At 32.4% G+C, this 23,085-nt stretch overlaps 1 protein-coding gene across 2 annotated transcripts in view; it reads right to left on the reverse strand.

Annotated features, from left to right (window-relative positions):
• The window catches only part of MAPK15_1 (Mitogen-activated protein kinase 15), a 43,335-nt gene that overhangs the window by 13,985 nt on the left and 6,265 nt on the right, over positions 1-23,085 (reverse strand). For both annotated transcript variants that reach the window (XM_035730601.2, XM_051210672.1), the window contains 8 exons: positions 21,378-21,723; positions 12,823-12,880; positions 11,341-11,478; positions 10,831-10,936; positions 9,792-9,881; positions 8,789-8,894; positions 6,848-7,077; positions 5,922-6,182 (listed from right to left, as the gene is read on the reverse strand). In XM_035730601.2, the coding sequence (XP_035586779.2) occupies positions 5,922-6,182; positions 6,848-7,077; positions 8,789-8,894; positions 9,792-9,881; positions 10,831-10,936; positions 11,341-11,478; positions 12,823-12,880; positions 21,378-21,723 (1,335 nt within the window). The remainder of the gene's footprint in view (positions 1-5,921; positions 6,183-6,847; positions 7,078-8,788; positions 8,895-9,791; positions 9,882-10,830; positions 10,937-11,340; positions 11,479-12,822; positions 12,881-21,377; positions 21,724-23,085) is intronic.

Raw genomic sequence — 23,085 nt, forward strand, 5'->3', positions numbered from 1 at the left:
CATTATTCCCAAGTGTTCGGTTTCTGATAACTTATTTGAATGATCCATCAATCAATCCTTACTTGTTTTTTTGCAGTTTTAGATCGAATATTCATATATGACATAGGTAAACAAGTAAACATATTGAGGGGTGAATAAAATAGAATTTTTTTTTGGAAAATCGTAACTTACAGGAAAAAAGATAAATTTTAAATAAAAATATCTTAGGAAGAATAATTGTAGTTGGCTACTGAAGAATCACTAAAAATTTGACGGAGTTTTTATTCTCTGGGCTGGATGGTTTAATCGTTGAGTTTTCGTCATACTTTCGAGAAGAACGTTTTGAAGATGATGTTGTACAGAAGGATAAGGAAAACTCAATGATTAAGCCATTCAGCCTTGAGAACGAAACACCACTAAAGTTATTCACCTGAGCTACAGTTTATTGCACCTCATGGGAACTTTGGGTAAATACATTAACAGCATTTACTCTTGATCGTTAAGTACAAGAGAAATTTTTCCTCATAACAAAAAATATCACGGTGAACTAAATCTTATAAAAATGAAAGGAAAGTGAGTGACATAATACTATGACCAAGACAACTGAATGTTATTCACTTCTTCATATTAGTAATGGTAAAACTGTAATATAATGTGGGTACAAACCAAATATCATTGGGAACCAAGCATTTAAAATGTTTATCCAAACATCGCTTTATTGAATGATAAATCACTGTTCATAAGTGGCATGTAAAACGTATAATCCTCAAAATTTCCAGTGCTAATGTGAAATTTGTAGAATAATCACTTCAGAAGTGATAATAACAATTAACAATGAGCATTTTATTTCAGTCAGTCAACATCGAGTTTAGACTAGAAGACTGGACGATAAGACCTCCATAGAAAAAATAAATCATGGTTCCGGATTGTGTTTCTCATAGTCTCGAAAGAGAGACTAAAATAACCTCTCAGTGCCTCTTGATTCTTAGTGAATTTTCACCTTATGTCAAGTTAAGAGAAAAATTACATCATTTAGTTTGTCGTTCATATATAATACAGGTGCAAACGTGCATAAGCCCAAGTTGTTTTACTACATCAGTATACTAAATGAAAATAACAGGATATGCATCACATAATTAGGGGTATGAATATGCTTATAATAGAAAAATATACTTCAAAAAGAGAGAGTAAAATAGGGGAATTTAGAAGTAGGAAACACTATTAGGAAAAACGATAAAGGACGAATCCATAGAAAAATTTGAAAAATAGTGTGCCATTCAATATCTGAAACCACTAAGGTTAGAAACGATAGAGACAAAGTTTTGACAGTGAATTTTTGTTATTTATAATGGTCATTAATACAAAATCCGCCTGCAAACTGACAAGAACTTCCAAATTACCCTAGATATTAGATTCCTCATTGGTTTATTTATGTAGCAAAATGGATTGTTGTTTAGTAATCAGTATTATGGAAATGGTTTGCTCAATTTATTAAATAATTTATTTTCGACTTCATACATTCACATAATTAACGACGAAAGGAATTAATACCACTTTTATTCAGCAGAGATCTAAATTGTTTATCTGAAAGATCATAGATAAGCTGCCAACTTGAGCTACCTTAATGTGTATAATTCAATTCACATATTTTTGTAGAAAAGTTTATATTGGCTTCACAAAGTGTGAAGCTTTTGAATGGATTTCTGAGCTCCACCCTCCTTAGCTATCTAAGTTGAACAGAAATCGGTCACTAGCTCAATCCTTGAACGTTTGGTTACCTCTAGTAGCATACCTCTACCTTTATATTTTAATATAGGCTGTGATATGTCAAAGTCAACTACAAATACTATTATTTAGGTTCAGTAAATAACTTCATCGAGCGAAAATTCTATTCTCTGAACAGTCTTTCGTTTGTTTAATTCACTTAGGTGTTATAATTTTAAAATTTATCAGGCAACACTGTTCATTTTTAAAGAATCAATAAAACTTTGGCTTTTTAATGCTATACGTAAAGTTCAGTAAATTACTATAGGATCCTGTTCTCTTCTTTATTAATGCTAGTCATAGCTATTGTGAAATTACTGATTATATTACTGTACGAGGTGGTGACTACATCTAGTGGTTCTGTTATTATTCAAAACCATGTTGAAGTTGCTAATAAACTGTTAACAAATTTCATAGTACACCTCGCCAGAAAAGCTTCCAAATATTGATAAACTAAAGCAGTTATATGATACATGGTAGTTGTTTAAAACTTATCGTTTAGGAGTCACGGTCTTGTGCTGACAGATGGTCACTAAAAAATATCGGAAACATTTGAGGGACTGATAATAGCCGTTGGTTCGAAACCCCACTACTTGGTGTCGCAATTAGAAATCATTTATTCTCTAAGATTCAGATATTCATCCTAATTGATCGTTGTATATTAGACGACTTTATATTGTCTAGTTTTACGTATTGATCCACTTCCAATGATCATGTTTGCAGTATGATGGATAAATTAAATGATTTGATCTGCTGCTTCACTTAGTTTAGAGTGGTGAACGCCTTCAAGATAGTTATTGAGTCTCAGACGTAACAAAACTTAGGTCCACGACTTCCTTCTGACTACTCTCAACCACAAAACATCAAAAAGGCGTGCCTAAATGTCTAGTCACTTTGTCTGTTGACCAAAATTTAAGCTTGATCTGAGAGACTTCGGTAGTAGGCAGTACAGATTTGATCATTTCAAAATCATCAATAAATGTCGTGTTGTCTAGATTCATTTCAAGAGTGATACAGGGAAAGTATGAAGGTTTTTAGCTAAACAATCATTATGTGGTTACAAACAATCAATGAATGTCAGCTAACAGTTTTATAAAATATGTCTATTCATAACGTTTTTTTGTGAAAAATAATTTACAGAAGTTACTCAGATAGTTGCAAATATCACTGATGAAGTTGAATAATATCCACTTGAGTTCTTAAACTATTTATAAACTTCTGTGAGGTTACCGATAAACCCTGATGATTACAAACTAATTTAAAATTTAGGTTTTAGACTTTCTATTAATTGGCACTCACTATTATATACATTCACTGCCTGCTCCAAAACAATACACGTAAAATAATGCTTTGTTCTACATGTAATAATATAATCTATAAATAGTAGGTTATTTTCATTTGTTTAGTTAATTGCCTAGGTTTTTAAGATAAAATCACATCTATTTAGTTGCCTTGCTGCATAATTATTTCTTCAGAAATGTTTGTAAGTATGGATATACTTATTCCTTCTGATAAGGTGATAATGTTACAAGACTCTAATTTGTTTTTTTCTAAAATCTGAAACACAACCTTCCCATTATTATTGCTTATTCTGACTGAAATCAAACAACTATCCATATTTCCCTGCTATTCCCTACTCTGATAATACACACATATATGTGTATATGTAAGCGTGTTTGGAAATAATGTGTACCACCGGTTATTAAATGAACAGTATTGGTTTAAGCACAGTTCAAAATGTAACACTATTTGCAACATATGGTAAATAGTAGTTATTTTATTTGCGTCCGTTCACTAATAGCTAATTGATTCGTTATGAATAAAACATGGCAGTGTTGTTGACTATGATAACGGTGTTGGTAAAGAAAAATAATTATTCTATTCCTTTGGAAATTAAGGCAAATTGTAATTTGTATGAATATTAAATAGTTACATTTGTGTCTATTCGATATATATATATATATATATATATATATATATACTTGTAGTTGTTAATATATTAATTTGTAGAATAAAATAATGCATGATACACAAGACATAGGCCATTGAAAGTTCACATAAACTAATTCAAGTTATGTACCGAATTGTTTTACCCCAATTAGATATTAGATATTCTTCGTTTACGTGAAGTATAATGGACTAGTGTTATAGACATCAGTCAATTACCTTTCCCTTTTTAGGTACTGATGAATCATTATAATTCATTGTCTTTCTTAGATTTCGGTGTTCACAGAAATATATGTGGCTTACTTCAGGGTGCAATTTAGATTTCTGAGATTTTAAATAGTTATTAACCGTCATCATTTTTAATATCAATTATTAAGAGCTAAATTATTAGATTTTCAAAAAAATGGTTACTGTTGTCTATAAGTTTTATGATGAGGGTTTATTTACAATGTTATTTTGTAACGCTTCCAAGTGTACATTGACTAAACACTTTGTATTAACAAATGTTGTATTGTCTCATTCTGGTCGAATCCTGTTTATTTGGGGCCCAAATAATGTGTTAGTAAAGACCCTAGTTACAACATTTTGTCATACAGTTTCAAATCCTGTTGGTATATTCAGCTTTTTGAAGGGCAGGAATAAGTCTAGATTAGGATTGCCAACTGGTACAAAACTTCGGTTTATGATTTCCTGCTAACTACCTTCAATCATGTCTATGAAAACGACCCATTTGGATATCACAAAAAATAAATTTATTAACAACTAAAAAACTTTGTGTAGACTATTTTACACAGCTTTTATGTCAGTACTCTTGGTGGATGTCTGTAGGAAAGTGGGATTAATTTAAATCGTGTAATAAACAAGCTTTCGAAGTAGACTTTTAAAAAATCGCAACAGAATACTGCGATCGTGGATGCGCACTGCTGAGGAGTCCCATACTAGGACGAAACGGCCGTCCAGTGCTTCCAGGTTTTCAATGGTGGTCTAGCTTCAACTGACTCATGAGTTCAATCTGTGAGAATACTGCATTATCAGGTTGTATGCGCTGATGTTTCATAATGAACACGAAATTTAATAGCTGACATTTCGATGCTTTAGTTAAATTATGATTCAATGTGATTAATGATCAGGTATTTTGAATATAATCTACTGATACCTTTAATAATCCTAAATGTATGTCATCCAATCATTATTCATATAGTGACGAATTATCAATATCAATTGAAAGACGTTAAATATATAATTAAATTTACGTAACGTTGAGTAACGTAGGAAATTTAACCACTCTTCATTATTTCACCGTATAATTTCTATTTGTTTCATGGACAGAAATAACTACCTCCTCACAGTTATTATGAGTCAGTAACACAGTTTATCAGCGAAGCTCAATCAGTTATAAAATAACAAAGATGATCCGTTCCATTAGTACTGGGAAAAGTTCACCATAATAACAGTTAGAAGTAAGATTTGTGGTCTATTTTTGTAAACGTAAAACAGTGTAAACAGTAAGTTTGACAACACAGAACAGAACATTCCGAAACAGATCAACCATTTTTATAATTTAAGAGTAATATATATTTTCCAGACTGCATCTACTGCAAACCAGAGATTACTGATCCGCTGTACCATTCTAGTATGGAAACCTTCAGGAGCGTGGATCCGTAGGCCTACTAAGGATCGAACCCAGAGCCCTTGGGTTACATTGAGAACTGTTAGATTTAAGACCACTGACCCAGTATCTAGTAGCTAACGTTGACATTGAAAGACGGTTGAGTAATACTACGAATATATTTAAGTCAAAGATGCTAACCAATAGGTGCCGGGCTAACGGTCTAGTGGTTAAAAGCCCTTCGTGATACCTGAACGTCCTTTGTTCAATCTCCGACGGGGCATTAGATAGGCAATGCTGAGCAGTCTTGTATTACGAAGAAATAAATTACTAGTACTTCCCGGTTCTCATTAGATTAGTACGTGATGTAGTCCACAAAATCCAACAGTCTACACAAGCACCTACAGTAATCAGTAATATCTTTATTTAATTGATATATTTCTAGCATAAATTTCAGTTATGAGCATGTCGTGTATAGAACTACTGAGAAATACGTACCAGGAAACTCAGTATTAGACGTCAAAGATGGATCACTGGATACTTTACATTTCATTTTATACTACTTATTATATTGACAGTAGTTAAAAATAATTGTCCATATAAGTAAAGGAAATGAACTTACGTGCTGAGAATTTCTTCCGAAATTTGTATTCCTGTTTCCCCGAAGGATAATTGGGTTATTTGCCTCCTTACTCATACTGGTTTTCATAATCTGAGTGTTATTTTGGCTCTCTGAGTTTAAAGAAAATTCATGTTTATATTTTTGTGAACTGACAGATGAGGTAGGTATCGTTACTCGTCTACGTAATTCGCCAGATATGTTATTGTTCGTTAGATTGGAGTTTGTGCTCGCCTTAATTATAGAAACAGATGTGGATTTTGGCTACACGTGACAAAAAAGCCATTGAAAAGCGGAGTAAGTTTAGGCATTGCTATTTATTAATATTACCTTTCTATTACTGAAAAGAGTTTCAATAAACATAAAAGTTGTATACAACATTCTCGGGTTTGTTTGTCCAAAACCGGTATTCACTTAATAAAAAAGAAACACATATTCTGTATTTAAGTCTTTTTTCATATCATTTCTTTAGAATGGCACTGTTTTAGCAAAACATAGCTAGACAGATCATGTCGGTGAATGAATTGAGAGAAAAACGCTGTCTTGCGAGCTACTAAATTACGTTTAGTTAAATTGATCATTACCGAATTATTGTGTCAAAATCTTGTAAAGTTGGTTGTAGCTAAATAATATAGTTTCCCTTAAAAACCATCATCACTTGAAGAGAGAGTAAAAGCTGAAGGTTATGTATATGTAGCTTTGGACTTATGGGATTTTCATGAACATATTGCTAAAGAATCATTTGATGAATTGCATATAAAAACAAATAAAAACAATCTAATGAATTAACTTTGACGTCACCATCAATCTCGAATATCGTCCCATGAATTAAAGAGAAAATAATGCCAAATGAATACTAATTTCAATTGATTCATAACATTAATGAAGAATCAGAATGCTCATACACAATATAGAAAATTTGAAATCACCTGATTATATACACTGGATTGAGAAGTGTGTTCATTTTCTAATGTACTGTTGCTGTGTAAATGTTTTATATGATTCACCGGTGATGAGATTGATACATTGTGGTTAATATTTGTGCTACCTTGATTTCGCGAATTATATGAATCTGACAGAGATTTCGTCTCATTTAAATCAGAGCGACATTGATATTGATTTACTGTTTCAGTTGGTTTATATTGTTGGTTGGTATTACCTGATATAAAAATGTAGTCATGAAACATAAAACTTTGAATAGAAGTAAATGAAGACAAGAAATACTAATAACTTGATTAGGTTACAGAGAATTATTGTTATTGGTTAGTTTGACACTGTAAATCCAGCTTAATTGAATTCTATGAGATATTATCTACTTTATTTATTTATTTATTTATTTATTCATTTATTTATTTATTCATTTATTTATTTATTTATTCAGATAATGACTACGCAGTGTTTCCATTAATGATATTAGTTAAGATTTCATCGAGTTGATGAATAACTTCCTCATTTCTATTTTGATTAATTCAATTATTCCAAGTGGTTCTGCAATACTTTTCAACCACAAAACATATGTTAAAATATTCTTCAATTGGAATATAATGGTTCTTGGTTAAAAATAATAATAATCTAGGAAATATTACTTGACACTAGTTTTGATTATAAATCAGTTTGATGACAGGTTTAATGGATATATCTATTATATAGCAATTTATAATAGCAACTTGCTGATCATTTCACTGCATTTAAAGTAGATCTAAAAGAATTAGCTGAAGGTTGACGATTCAGTAACTTCACCGTTAAAAGCAGAGTTACCTCCATTAGTATGTTTATAAGCAAGTTACTACAACTGAATAGGGCAAACTACCTTAGTGACTGCCAGTTCTTACCTTAGGTAATGGTTCTATACAAGCCCTTTAATGAAAAAAAGTGTTTTAAATACGACGTAATATTTGTTAAAGACTCCGTTCAAAGTCAGGTATCAATTAATCGGCATAAATTCCGCCTTTGGGTTAGATAAGTCTGTATAAGGAATCAGGAATATAACTACATCTTCAGGTATGGTGAAAGATGAACATTTGCTCAATACATTACGAAACAAACTTGAAGCACTTCTGGTTTTAATCGCTTTACTGTTCTTGAGTTTCAAAAATTATTGGTCCTTGCAAATGCGTATATTACTAAGAAAAAGGAATAGACTTAATCCACACCTCAATTGCAAAATATTATTTTTATTTGTTGTGCTGTTCTGAGTGTAATTACATGAGACATTTATATGGTTGTATGTACCATTATGCAAAATACTATGTCAGCTTGATCGAACGAACCTCTTACTTTTAGGTTGTGGCTTTCGAAGTTCATTTCAGATCGATACACCAATGCTCCAATTCATGTTCTTCATATAAAGGTATTTGGCCAAACAATCTTTGAAATGTAGAAAGTTTTCAAATCACATAGCATATAGTTCATTTACTATAAAAGTAATTTTAATAACCCACTGTTTAGTGAACAACTTGAGTAAGGTATTCGCCAGCATTTCTACCAGTTTTCATGCTGATGACGGCTTAGTATATTTGAAATAGGAGGACTAATGACGGTATACTATAAATTTCAGAAGAAATTTACGATAAACAATCTCTGTATATATTATGCCCTTACAGTAAAGTTGATTGATAGGTAAAAGGCTCAGCTATAATATTTCTGACTGATTAATCAAACAAATGAAATCCCTGTCTTGTGATTTCCAAGATTTACCATCGGGTTAACAGCGTACCAATAGAGCTTGCCAAAAATTTACAAAGTTTAGATTTCAGTATCTCTTGCTAAACTTAATATACCATTCAGAAACAATTAATATAAATCAATTAAATTTAATTCCAGCAAAATAGTTTCTAATCCTGTTTTTTTTAAAAAAAAACAAAACTCACTTAGTTTTGGATCGTGACAGCCAACTCTATTGATATTTTGATTAATCAGATCGGTTTTGGATTTGTTTTCAGAAGTATTTTCATGATTCAATTCTTTCTTTGAAGCCTAACCAGAGAGTGAAGAATATCAGATTATTTGAAAATTTGCAAAGTATCATGTACAAAATAAAATATAACATGACAATAATGTTGTTCTTATAATTTTAATGTTTTCAAACCTTGAGTAATTATTTATAGGGAATTTAGACTCAGTTTTCTGGTTATTTCCATAAAACAATTCAAGTTTATATAAACAAAATAAATGGATGAGTCATTTTTTAAAGAACTAGAATTACTATACAGGGATTGCCTATTCATCTCTGCTAATCGTACCATAAAATTTGCAAAGGTATTTTCTGGTGAGATCTGCATCAAGTGAATATGTTTTTCGTTGATTAGACCGAAGAAAACCATTGAAAATAAAATAAAAGTGAATAGCTGTTATGTTCCGGATTGGACAGGCACTATTGATGAGTTAGAAATTATGTAACTAGAAAATATTTAGCAATTATAAGCTATTATCTGTTTGAAGTATTAGCGATCTGGTCCATAGTTTATTAGGCTTTATCTGTATAAATTTTAAAATAGCTCGTTCTTCAAGTTCTTCGTTCCTCTATTAAAACTAACTGCTGATATTAATTAAATGTCAGTACTTCTAATGATCAAATCCAGTATTTAAGAGAACGCTTTTATTATCGTCTTTAAGGATTATATAACATGCTCACAGTATTATTAACTAAAAATTTTCATGAGATCACCATGGAAAACCTGGAAGCACTGGATGGCCGTTTCGTCCTAGTATGGGACTCCTCAGCAGTGCGCATCCACGATCCCGTTCGCAGGATTCTGACTCAGGACCTTCGGTCTTACGCAAGAACGCCTAACCTCCAGACCACTGAGCTAATTGTAAGAATAGAAAGGCAACTCGCTTGAGAAAACATTCGGAACCAAAAAACGAACGAACCAATGAATTTCCAGTTGTTTTGTTTTCATTCAGTTCAACTGAACGCAGCATTTTACGCATTTTATGTTGAGCTTTCTTTTCCACTATAATCTACAGAAAATAGAATCGTATTTGAAAAATAAAACTGATTACTAATCTTAACACATAACATAACACATGACTGATTTATCGTCGTTCGGATTACTAAATTTTCTAATGGGCAATTTACCGAATTCATTCATTAGTTGGTTATGCCCAATAAAAATTACAGCTATTAGAAATGAAATCAGTAGAAATGTAAACAAGGATCAGAAGGTTGTAAATATAATGTTAATTCTGATTGCCTCAAGACTCATTATTAGAAATTTCTTTCACGTCGTTTATAAATAACCAAATATTCTCAAATAAAATTACATCGATAAACATTGATAGCATTTGTGATAATAAACGAGAAGAAAAATACCTTAAGGTAAGGAAACAATTAAGAGAAGTCTAGATAATGCGGTTCGATACAATGTAGGTAAGGTTTGAATAATTGACAAATTGTTGTTTTAGGTCTGAATGTAAAATAACTGTAACTGAGTAGATTAAATTCATTTCAACTGGATTCACTTATGTCGTTTAGCCTTCAAGCACCACTGTAACGATATTAATAGCGGGAAATATCTTTTATTTTCCGCATAATGATTATTTTACCATTGGTAGTATGTCTTCACAAACAAATCTGAAGCTTTTTAGTAATAATACCATTTCGAAATCAACTAGATAATACTGAAATTCCATGCTTACTATAAAAACCTCTAAAGCGTTGATTAGGACTCAATTAGCTCAAATTCTCGGTTTAAACACCCAAGTACACAGTTTTTCTTTCATTTGACACAATTTTGATAAGTGATTATTTTGTGACAACTACAGATGGTAATTTAAACAGAAAACAGTTACTCATAAGTATTTCTGAGTACTGTAAAATGTACAACAAATTTTCGATCCAATAAATTAAAAACTCCATGTTAATTATTATTACAGAATAAAGATAAAGAATAATCGTTGTTTGAATTACCTCATATAACTTTTGACGATAATCTGATACGCTTAATTGTTTGTCATCTCTTAGAATTGGAGTAACTGGATGTTTCAATACGATTTCAGATGAAGGATCACGAAAGCTGTTTGATGAAGTTGCATATGTGCAAACATATGTATGGAGAGAGAGAGAGAGAGAGAGAGCATGAAACAAATGAACATTGAATCATCTAATTTGTACATTAATATTTTATAATTTTTACTACTGGAAAACCACTTAAAATTAGGTAGTACCAAACAGATGTTTTATCTTAGTTGGTTTTCACTATAGTCAAATGAAATAAATCAATCTAAACTTTGAATCCTTCCAAATTACATGGATGAATTTAAAAAAATATATAACCCATAGTCTGAAACATTTGGGGGCTATATTACAAAGTCAGATCTGGAACTTTCAAACCTATTAAAAAACAGAGATATAGTAAATTTTTAAAGAATATCAATTAGATGAAGTAGTCAAGAGAATTAATCAATGCCTGATACTTACTTTTCCACGTAACTATGATTTAATGCTTGTTCAACAGTGAAGCGTTTCTCTGGGTTCAACTGAATCATATTTTCAAGTAAATTTAAAGCTTGTTCTTCTGTATTATTTGAAAATAACGTACGTAAGCGACGATATGGTCTATAAAAGAAAACAAAGCAAGAGAAAAATTGTAAACAAATAATAATAATCAATTTACATTTATTATGTATTATGTATTATTACTGATGGTGCCGAAAGCTTCCCTTAAACACGTCTAACTTTTATCATTAATCCCTTGTCTTAAGAAACCTCTCATTTTGCCCTTGTGTTACCAAATTTTCCTGTTGCATAAATATCGTAATTTCGTTAATATACAGGCCTAATAATACTTCACAACGAGAATCAAGTTATTACAAACCATATGTTCGAAAGACAGTTCAATAGCATTTACACTCAATATTCAATAGAGAACAGTTAAAGTTAGAATAAACAGTTAATACCTGATTGATTACATTTTCAAAAAAAACTAATAAACATTATAAGCAAAGATGGATAGTGGTTAGCAGTGGAATCCAGGATGCACGAGCGAGTGACTATCAGGACTCAGTAGCTAAGTGGATAACGCGATGACGTTTGAAGCGAACGGTACTGGGTTCGAGTCCCAGAGTGAACATCAACTCAGATGCAGGTACATCCAGCTGACGAGTCCCAAATAGGACGAAATGCGCGTCCTGGATTCCACTACTAGCCACTATCCACCTTTACTTATAATGCTTGTAAATTAAGGCAAGATCGAGGAAATACTCACTGTATGCACATATACCAATAAAAGACTGATCAATTTCAGTCATAACCATTAATGGGAAGGTTCAAGTAAAACAATACCAAGTGAACTAAACTAATAAACACTTTTTATCAATGGCTTTTTCGGCTATTGACAAGTAATTTAAAACGTTTTATCTCTATAAAACCTGTAACTTTCCAAAGCGAATTACTTAAGATAGAAAAAAAATTAGTCTGTTATATTTTTGCGGTAAATTTGTAGCTCATTGTTAAAAACATTTAATTTAACACCACTAAGTTATAACTTCAAGAACAACACTTGTTTGTCGACATTAATCATCTATTATTGTTCATCATAGTTGTCATCAATAGCTTGGTACACAACCGTATTTTTGCGAAGAATCGTTTTTAAAAGCAATTCTTTGGGTTTTATTTGACGATGAAAAATCATACTCCATTGAAAGATATTTCAAGTACTTGAATTTATCAGTGGTACATTAAAAATACTTAGGGGTTATGAAAAAATTACCTCAAAGAAGATGAGAAAAACATCTATACCATGAGCTGCGAATATTTGTCAGAATATCATAATATAGTGACTGCTCGGAAAATTTCCGTTAAACTGAATCAATAAAGAACATAACTAGTTTACAATGATAATTTTTGGAAGGAAAATGATATCTTATTCAACTTAGTGACACTATGCTATTATTAGCTTACTTCTGTAAAGCTTTATCCAACACTGATCTACCGTAGTCTGAATGAAGGCATTCAATGTCTGTAAAATAAAAGAGTAGAGATAACTACTTACTTAACGTATCACATAAAAGCAAAAACCAATTAAGTATAATAATAATGGTCATATATTAGAAAAAATGCAAGCCAAATACAGGCAATATGGTTAAAAATATATCAGAATTATTTCTCTCTCCCTTTGATACTATCGATAACATTAATTGGAAAATATGTTACGAGTTATTTGCCAAAATACACTAAATATTCTTCCAACTATGAAATAATCACTGGTATATCTCGATGTTTCACGAAGAAATTTGTTCATTTTAATTACCAGTGGAACATTACTTCCTTCCTTCCTTCCTTCCTTCCTTCCTTCTTACTTACTTACTTACTTACTTACTTACTTACTTACTTACTTACTTACTTACTTACTTACTTACTTACTTACTTACTTACTTACTTACTTCACTTCACTCACTCACTCACTACTCACTACCACTCACTCACTCACTCACTCACTCACCACCACTCACTCACTCACTCACTCACTCACTCACTCACTCACTCACTCACTCACTCACTCACTCACTCACTCACTCACTCACTCACTCACTCACTCACTCACTCACTCACTCACTCACTCACTCACTCACCACTCACTCACTCACTCACTCACTCACTCACTCACTCACTCACTCACTCACTCACTCACTCACTCACTCACTCACTCACTCACTCACTCACTCACTCACTCACTCACTCACTCACTCACTCACTCACTTCACTCACTCACTTACTTACTTACTTACTTACTTACTTACTTACTTACTTACTTACTTACTTACTTACTTACTTACTTACTTACTTACTTACTTACTTACGCCTGTTACTCCTCGTGAAGGAACATAGGCCACTCACCAGCATTCGCCATCCAACCCTGTCCTGGAAAATCCTTTCCAGCTCTTTCCAGTTGTTATTCATCCCTTTCATATCTGCTTCTATTTCTCAACGTAATGTGTTCTTTGGCCTTCCTCTTTTCCGCCTTCCTTCAGGATTCCAAGTTAGGGCTTGTCTCGTGATGCAGTTTGACGATTTGCGTAGTGTATGTCCTATCCATTTCCATCCTATTTTCCTAATTTCCTCTTCAGCTGGAAGCTGGTTTGTTCTCTCACACAAAAGGCTGTTGCTGATGGTATCCGGCCAATAGATGTTGAGTATCTTGCGTAGACAACCATGTATAAATACTTGCACCTTCTTGATGGTGGTTGTTGTAATTCTCCAAGTTTCAGCTCCATACAGTAGAACTGTTTTGACATTCGTATTGAAGATTCTCACTTTGATATTGGTTGAAAGTTGTTTTTAGTTCCATATGCTCTTCAACTGTAGGAATGCGGCCCTTGCTTTGCCAATCCTCGCCCTTATGTCTGCATCTGAACCTCCTTGTTCACCGATTATGCTTCCCAGATATGTGAAGGATTCTATATCTTCCAGAGTTTCGCCATCAAGAGAGATTGGACTGCTGTTCTTCGTTTTGAATATGAGAACCTTGATTTTCTCCTTGTGTATGCTGAGGCCTACTGATGCAGAGACTGCTGCTACACTGGCTGTCTTTGCCTGCATTTGTTCGTGTGTATGCGATAGGAGGGCAAGGTCATCTGAGAAGTCCAAATCGTTTAATTGGTTCTGAGCTGTCCATTGTATTCCGTGTTTTTCCTCAAATGTCAAGGTCTTCATAATCCAGTCGACCACCAGAAGAAGGAGGAAGGGAGAGAGTAGACAGCCTTGTCTGACTCCGGTTCTTACTTGGAATGTATCTGTCAGCTGTCCTCCATGCACGACCTTGCACTGTAGTCCGTCATATGAGTAGTTGCACATTCATAAATGTTGATTTTCTCAAATTCTTTTATTTGTTGCACTAGATGACGTACAGTTACTCATTGTTTTACTGAGATACTTGAATTACATCATTTGGATAAGATTTTATCAGAACAGGATATCTCAATTCCAATTATAAATTGAATGTTGATAAATAAATTATGTTAGCAACTTTTCGGTGAATAGTAACGTGCTCTCTCATTCCTACTATTGGTCACCTTCTATTTAATCAAAGTTAACCGATAATCGACAAGATTTACTTGAGACTTCACTCAGTTAGTCAGTCAGCTACAACGTAGGACCAGGCAAATAAACGCATCGCTATAAGTTGCCATACCTCATTAGCACAACAAGATGAACACCATATTCATAGAAGCATTACTTCAATGGTAGTAAAAGAACATTCCATATAAGGATATGATACAGGGAGAAAGAATAAGTTCTTAGAAAGAAAGGTACAAAGTAATTTTAATCTCATGGTTTAAGGGAAAGCTTATGAAGAGATAATTCTGCTTCGAAGAATTGGAAACATCTAACCACAATCTGAGAACTCATCGACTACGAATGTGTCATGAACAGTCCATCGTAGAATCGCATCTTAAAATTATATTATAGTTTTCATGGAAAGAATGTGAGTACCACTGTGAGTCGTACACCATAATATTAGTTACTACGATGTGATTCAAGAAAGTTTCCTAGATTAACATTTATTGTTGATGTAGCATTTTGTAATAGGTGGGACTCCACCAAGATTAAACACCAAGTTCCCATCTGAATTGTCGTTCGATGACTAAATGTTCTACAGAATCTGGTCCAACAACGAGTAAGCTGTGAAATCAGTTTATGGAAAACTTCAGTAATTTATATCAACAGTAGAAAACCTTTAGTCAAGTGATTTATTTCAACTGGTTTTTGACATATAATATCAAATTAAACAAATTGTTCTTGTCAAACGTTTGCGAACTGGTCATTAGTTCGAGTTTTGAAGCCGATACAATTTTTTCCAATCTTCAATAATATGTAAGTAAAGACGTTGACCACATTGTCTATTATATTATGACTGTTGATACAATTTATACAAGGGTTGTAAAAGATTACGTAAACGTATTTAATTATCTTTACTTCAACAAGTTTTAGTTAGTTAGATCATTACTAACTGGATAGAAAATGGATAATATCCCCTAAATTATCAGGTTTTGAAATCGGAATTAAGATACAAAGCGTTAGTCAAAAGTACTGACAAAATTCTTGAAACAATAGGAGTGGGATTGTTAATATTAGAATGACTAACATATAATGTTAACTTGAACAAGCTTATACGGTAAATGAAAATGTGGAATTAATTATTATCAGAATAAATATGGGTAACATAGGATGAGATAAATAATAATATAATTACAATTCAGATCGAATATTTGGTAGAAGACTATATAATGTATGAAGTTATATGAATTCAGTAAGGAATAATAATACTGTTGATGTATGGATGATACTTTCATCATCAGCACTGAAAGAACATGACAGCTTGAGGTTCTGAGGCAATTTAATGGAGTACACCTACCTATTAAGTTTACATCTAAAGAAGAAATTGGAGGTAGGATAACCTTTGAGGATTTTCTACTAGAGGAGAGTGTTGATAGGTTAATAAAAAGGAATTTAAACAGGTAAAGTACCTGAACGAGGTATCACACATGTATCATTGGCCCCGTATTTCTACAACACAAAAGAAACCTGATAAAAACTCACAGTCATAGAATACATACCATATATTGTACGGATATAGTTGGATAAAAACTAAACGCCCTTAGGGAAAATGGATACCGTGCGAACTTTATAAATAAATATATGCCCAGGCTAGAATAGGAGAGCAACAAACACCAAATAAGAAATCTCCGTTCATTCGCCTATGGTTCAGAGGTAATGCAGCCAGTGAAACACTAATCTAGATATTACATAGAGCTATCCAGGGAACATTCAGCACCGGAAAATTCGGATAACCTTTTTTACGCTCCTAATGGAGACACTGAGGCTAAAAGATGAATTAATTAGGATGCCCAGCTCGTTATGTATTTATCAGTTCGACTACCCCTGTGGATAATTTATTTTGGCCAAAGTTCCAGAAATTTACTTTTTTGTATTCGTGAACACCTCCAAACGTGGCTAAACAAAGATGTAGTGAAGTCAGTATGCGGTTTAATACCAGACCATTTAGTGCAAACTGGTCATGGTGCCAGCGTAAGTCAATCATTCTCAATAATTTATCCCATTAGTAATTTCCTGTCAACGTCTATCTTAATTAAAGTCCTTCAAACGGTGGAGGTGATAGCCATTTAAATTATAAAACAAGAACTATGCGTGCACATGAAACATATTTAGCCCCTTCTCTTACCTTGGCCAACACCAGGGCCAATGAATCAAAACTAATATTAATTATAGAATGACCTAAATTGACCAATTTACGCAAGGCCTTTCTTAGTTTTGTCTCTTCATAGTTTTAGTTATGAAATGATCTAAGCTAGACCACCACTCGAAACCTGGAAACAATAGACGGCCATTCTGTCCTAATAGGGGACTCATTAATAGTGCGCGTCCACGACCCTGGACACTGTAAAACTTCGCTTCTAGATCGAGCTGGTATACAACGGTGCTAGTGTCTTATTTTTTTATTCACATAACTTACTACTGGTTCAACATCCCTATCAATCTTTTGAACACATGATTAATTTATTTATTATCAGAAGGCGTTTTGTGGAGATTCTAGTAATTTCAATAGTTGAAATCATGAGTCAATTGAAGCTAGACCACCATGGAAAACCTGGAGGCACTGGAAGGCCGTCTCGTTCTAGTATGGGACTCCTCAGCAGTGCGCATCCACGATCCCGCCCCCCGCAGGATTCGAACCCAGGACCTATCGGTCTCGCGCGCGAGCGCTTAACCATGATTTCAACTATTAATTTAGTTATCTCTTACCTCACTTTATTATTTCTTACTGAATTCATATAACTTCATACATTACATAGTCTTTTATCAAATATTCGATTTGAATTGTAATTATATTATTATTTATCTCATCCTATGTTACCCATATTTATTCTGATAATAATTAATTCCACATTTTCATTTACCGTATAAGCTTATACAAGTTATCACTGCATATTAGTCATTTGGACATTAAAAATTTTGGTTCATTTTAAGAAATAATCTTAAATTCACATGTTATGATTATAAACAATGTATTTGAGTTAAACGCAATTACTTTGGGGATCATTAACTTGAATTTATAACATTAAAACCTGAAGACAATTCATTAAAAAAGAATGTTCTTCGTTCATATGTCAGTGTTTTAGTGTGATGGGAATTCTTAAGCAGCTAACAATGTGATTTTCAAAAAGCTTGTGAGAATAAGAAAACAATTGACAATCTGGTTTTTATGGATGATATTTGTCACAGATTAACGTCGATTCAGTAAAAACGATGGAATACTAGCCATAAGTTTTCTTCTAGAATGGTACTACTCATCATTGAGTAACCAAATTTAAAGTTAAGATTCGATACCACTGGTTAGTAATCCAGTGTCCCAAAAGTCAAGCTGTCAGCTGGTAGGACAAAAAAACCAGTCCAATCTACCCTGGTTATCAGTGGTACCCAACTGAGTTGTCTCTGTGATAAGTCTCATCCACAACATATTGAACTAATCTCAACTAAAACCCATCAACGATTTTATTCTTAGTTCATTTCAGTCTGTGACTAAAATATACAAACAAATTAATCGACATAATGACTAAAACGGAAGTTTGTTACCATGGTGTTAAGGGTTAGGTATTTTTCTTTTGAGCTAAAAATGAGAGATAAGTGATCACATTACTTATATAAATTTAGGACATTTGTAAAGTTAAACAACGCCTTTATCCTAACTAATTTATTGAGTTTCCGTGATAGAATTTCTTTCTTTCATTGTTATGATTTCCATAAATTTAAGTTGTAATGATTCTGTGTATTTTATTTACTATTTTACGAGTGGTTGTAAAAATAATGCTCAACGTTATTAAAGCATTTTCATAAGACAGTATTCTATTTCCATGAATTATGTCAAAAGTATCAACGACTTAGTCTTATTATTTATCCTTTCCAAGTATCCGTTGACTATAGAAGTTTTCGAAGTGTAGTTTGCATACAATGGAACCACTGAATCTGTGTTACAGAAGTTAGGTGTAGAATACTAAATAGAAATAACATGTCAACGAATGACGATGTAATTTTTTTTCAGCTCAGATATTGTAAACTCACTGTACTGTGCCGACTAACATAATATAGTTTGAGGAAAAAGTAGGAGTGACTAAATTAAATTAAACCGTCATTCTATGAACTCATTTATTTTATGACAGATTCGTGTAATGACTTGATCCATAATCCGTAGCAGTGGATCAGATTCATTTATTTATCATTTTCCACTAGCTGACTAGCTTAGAATTTGGTTTAGGATGCCACTGATATTATTATTTCAACCCCATAGTTTCTCACCCTGTTCAACCCCACTCTCATTCTGGTGATACTGAGCGTAAGAATATATATATATATATATTTATATATCGGTAGATACTGATAGACATAAAGTAGTGAGTTGTATAATTCTTTTTTCTAAGCAGTCGGAGAGGATCTCTTCAATAATACATTGAGTCACTTACCTTCATAGAAATATTCGAGGGTTAAACACTTTCTTTGTTTCATTTTTTTGTCTATACAGCATTTTTGATATTTCAATTCAGTTGTCTTTAGGTTCATTTGAAACAAACCTTGAATTTTGTTTTTATTGTTGGTGACTTTCTTCGTTTACTTATTATGTTCATTTTTTGAGGGTTTATCAATTAGAAGTATTCAATATATTCGTAAATTCTAATTATTTAGCTATCAGATTTTTGGGAAAATATTTGATTTAAAAACAGATTTCATCGTAAACTTTGAGAGCTCAAGGATTTTATAGTTAATATTACGGGATGATCTTAGTTGAATAACCATTATTATCCAAAATGGGTTAGATAGCTGTTTCGTCCTGATAAGGAACAACTTAGCTGTGTAACCGTGACCCCAATATCAGGGGTCGAACCCAGGACGTTCAGTTTCTCGTACGAGTGCTTAACCTCTATACTTCCTAGCCAGCATTTTGTGAGTTATATATTTAGCCTCAGTTTAGCTATAATATCGTGGAACCATCTTCCAATGTATCTTGTGAGTACCTATCTCAGGATTGTTGGATTCCACAAGGCGATTGGTAGTCATCTAGTACTAATTTGGTACACTAGTTATCCCTTATGAAACCAAACTTAAAAACGTATCACATTTAACGGTTACTGATAATCTACTTTACTGGGAATTAGGGATCAGCAAATTTCAACTTTGCAATACATAAATACTTTCGTCTTGTAGCATTGAGATTTATGTGTCTCATCACTCTACGTTTTACTAAAGAGACTGTATTTCGTTCATCTTATAATTGACATTTAGTAAAGGAATTAGTGCTCAGAATGAGTTTCTACATCTTGGAGCAAATATCTCTTACTTATTCCAAGGTGTGCTTTGAAATAGTAAATGATTAAAAGTAGATTGACTGGTATTTGATACATGTAAATTATTATACATAAAATTAACCAAAAGAATTGATTTTTCTATGCGAATAAAATGATATCCTTAATAAAAGAATCTTATTTAATTCCAACAGATTTCTGATCTCATAGGGACTCATTAAAGCAGACTTTCATGCGTTTGACTAGAAAATTAAGAAATTCTTAGAATGAATAATATTCAGTGTTCAGACTCTAGGAGAGTATGTCACGTAGAATTACTGTATTTTGAAACAAGATTTGTGTACATTAACTGATAAAGATAATTAACAAACAACAAATATGGTGACATAAATTACAAACCATAAGCCAAAATTCTTTATCTTCACTCAAGGTTTTAAGGCATATGATCACCCATTATTTAACTCACTATGCAATTTTGACCGAAGTAAATGGAAACTGAGAATAGCCTGAGGGTGGTCAAAGATAGATTGTATAATTATTAAAAGTTGGTTTTGGTTTTCAAAAAAACGGCAAGCGTTTTAACCGTGATATAATAGTTAGTGGGACCATTGGGGGGAGTGCTTTGGTGAACTTGCATGAAAACCATAGAATCAGCACAGCTCCACTCTCGCTTTTTCTGGCTTCTAAAAAAATTTGTTTAAGATATATCTGTTTTCGCATGGGATCTCGCTCGATTTCTCCACTGTGTAGTTAAGATCTGGAAGCATTCAAAACGATATATCGTTTAACACATCTATGTGACTATCGATCCGCTATTAAAAACATCGCTAGTGACAAGGGTTGTGTTCTCATAATTTTAAATTGAATATCAGCTAAATTTGGAGATATAACTACTAGAATATTCTATTCGAAACGCGTTTAAACTTTGATGGTCAAAGTATGTTTCTCACAAACTGATATATAATTTGACGATGAACACAAATGGAAAATACGTTTTGATGAAAAGTTTTCTCTTGAATAAATATCTGGATAATCTATTTTCTCTTACTAATTTATGACGTCCAATTAAAAAGTAGTTATTTTACATTCATATTAACCTAATCAAATTTTAGTTTGGAAAGCTGATATTGAAGGACTAACCTTGTATTGTCGGTCTTTCCATAACCGATATGATTCTCTCAATTTGATTGATTGTCGATGTACCGGGAAATAATGCTTTGCCAAGTAACATTTCGCCTAATATGCACCCTAAGCTCCATATATCTACATATTTTGTATAACGATTTGAAGCTAGCAGAATTTCTGGTGCCCGATACCATCTCGTAGCTACATATTCGGTTAGCACAGGATTGTCATAATCATCATCTCCATCTATAAATGATTCCATAGATGTTGTACGATTTTCTAGAGTATTTGTCAATGAACGTGTCAAGCCGAAATCACATAGTTTCACCAAACAGTCTGAGTTTAACAGAACATTAGATGGCTATAAATGTAAACGAAAAATAAAATAAAATAAGCAGTATCAGGATAAATCTTATCACTGACTGGAAATAACAGGATACCCACAGAGTTCTGACTACTTGTTTTATCTTCAGCTCAGAAAAATGTCCACAAACTACTTGTCAAAATTTGATTAATGGAATATCCTCAACAGATGGTGATCAGTCAGTGTTAGAACGTTTTACCTTATTACACATAATGATAAAATATATGATGAATAATTTATTTTTGGAGATTATTTAGTCAATAAAATTTGTTCTAAAATGTTTAAAACTTGAGTACTTCATTGTGATATCCTAATTTACTTTTAGTTATTTAAATAAAAATAGAATAAAATGGTATATTCGAAACGTCTCACTAGGAAAAGAAGTGAGAAAATGATATCATAGTCAATAGTTCAGGTTTAGACATTCGTTTCCGAATAAAACAGAAAGTCGCTTTTATAATGGAAACAAGAAAATTGCACCAGAGAGCAAGAATTAAGTAAGAATAGAAAATTTAATATACATAATTCAGAATTAGATATAAAATAAATTCCTTATTATCAACAACTTCATTTATCGGTCAAATGAGGTTGAGGATAACTCAAATCATCACTTGCGTAAGTTTACGCAAAACTAAATACTGAAATACTACTGTTGATCGTTCTTTTAGTTTGAATGCATCTCATAATTTTCCTTTAAAATAGTAAAATTTATGATAGACTAGATGTAAAGGTATCATTAGATAATAGTATGACAGCTAAAACTCAGATACAAACAGGTTTCTGTAACTTAAAATCAATTTAAATAAATTAAACCTCACTGATCTAAAAATTTAGACGATAACTATAACGATGGTACACTATGAAAACTGAATATCCATAAAATCTGGTCTGAAAGCTAAGATATAATTAAATCAAATGGATGAGCAGTTTTAGGGAAAAATACATATCTTCCCACTCTGATGAACAAACTGGCATTTATAATTTTGTTTAATATTTGAAAATCTTTAACATAATATAACCACAACATAACTTATACTGTGCAGTTACGAGCAAATCTTTTTAAAAGAACTTATAAGTAAAATTATATAATTACATTAATGGGTATAAGTAGATATTTCATTTTGCGACAAGAAATAGTATTAAAATAGTCATAAACAGTTAGTGTTAGATGATCGAAAAAACGCTAGATAATAAGTAGTTCTGTATCATAAACTGATTTTGTTAAATAATCTTAATTAATGGATCGAGTTTTATACCCCAGATTTAGAAGTAACTTCTTTGGGGGCAATAAACATATCTTGCGAAAGAGTAAGAGAAAATAGATGGATACTTTCCCGATGATAATTTAGTTTTCACTTA

This window comes from Schistosoma haematobium, chromosome ZW, assembly GCF_000699445.3.
Source record: "Schistosoma haematobium chromosome ZW, whole genome shotgun sequence".
Taxonomy (NCBI): Eukaryota; Metazoa; Platyhelminthes; class Trematoda; order Strigeidida; family Schistosomatidae; genus Schistosoma; species Schistosoma haematobium.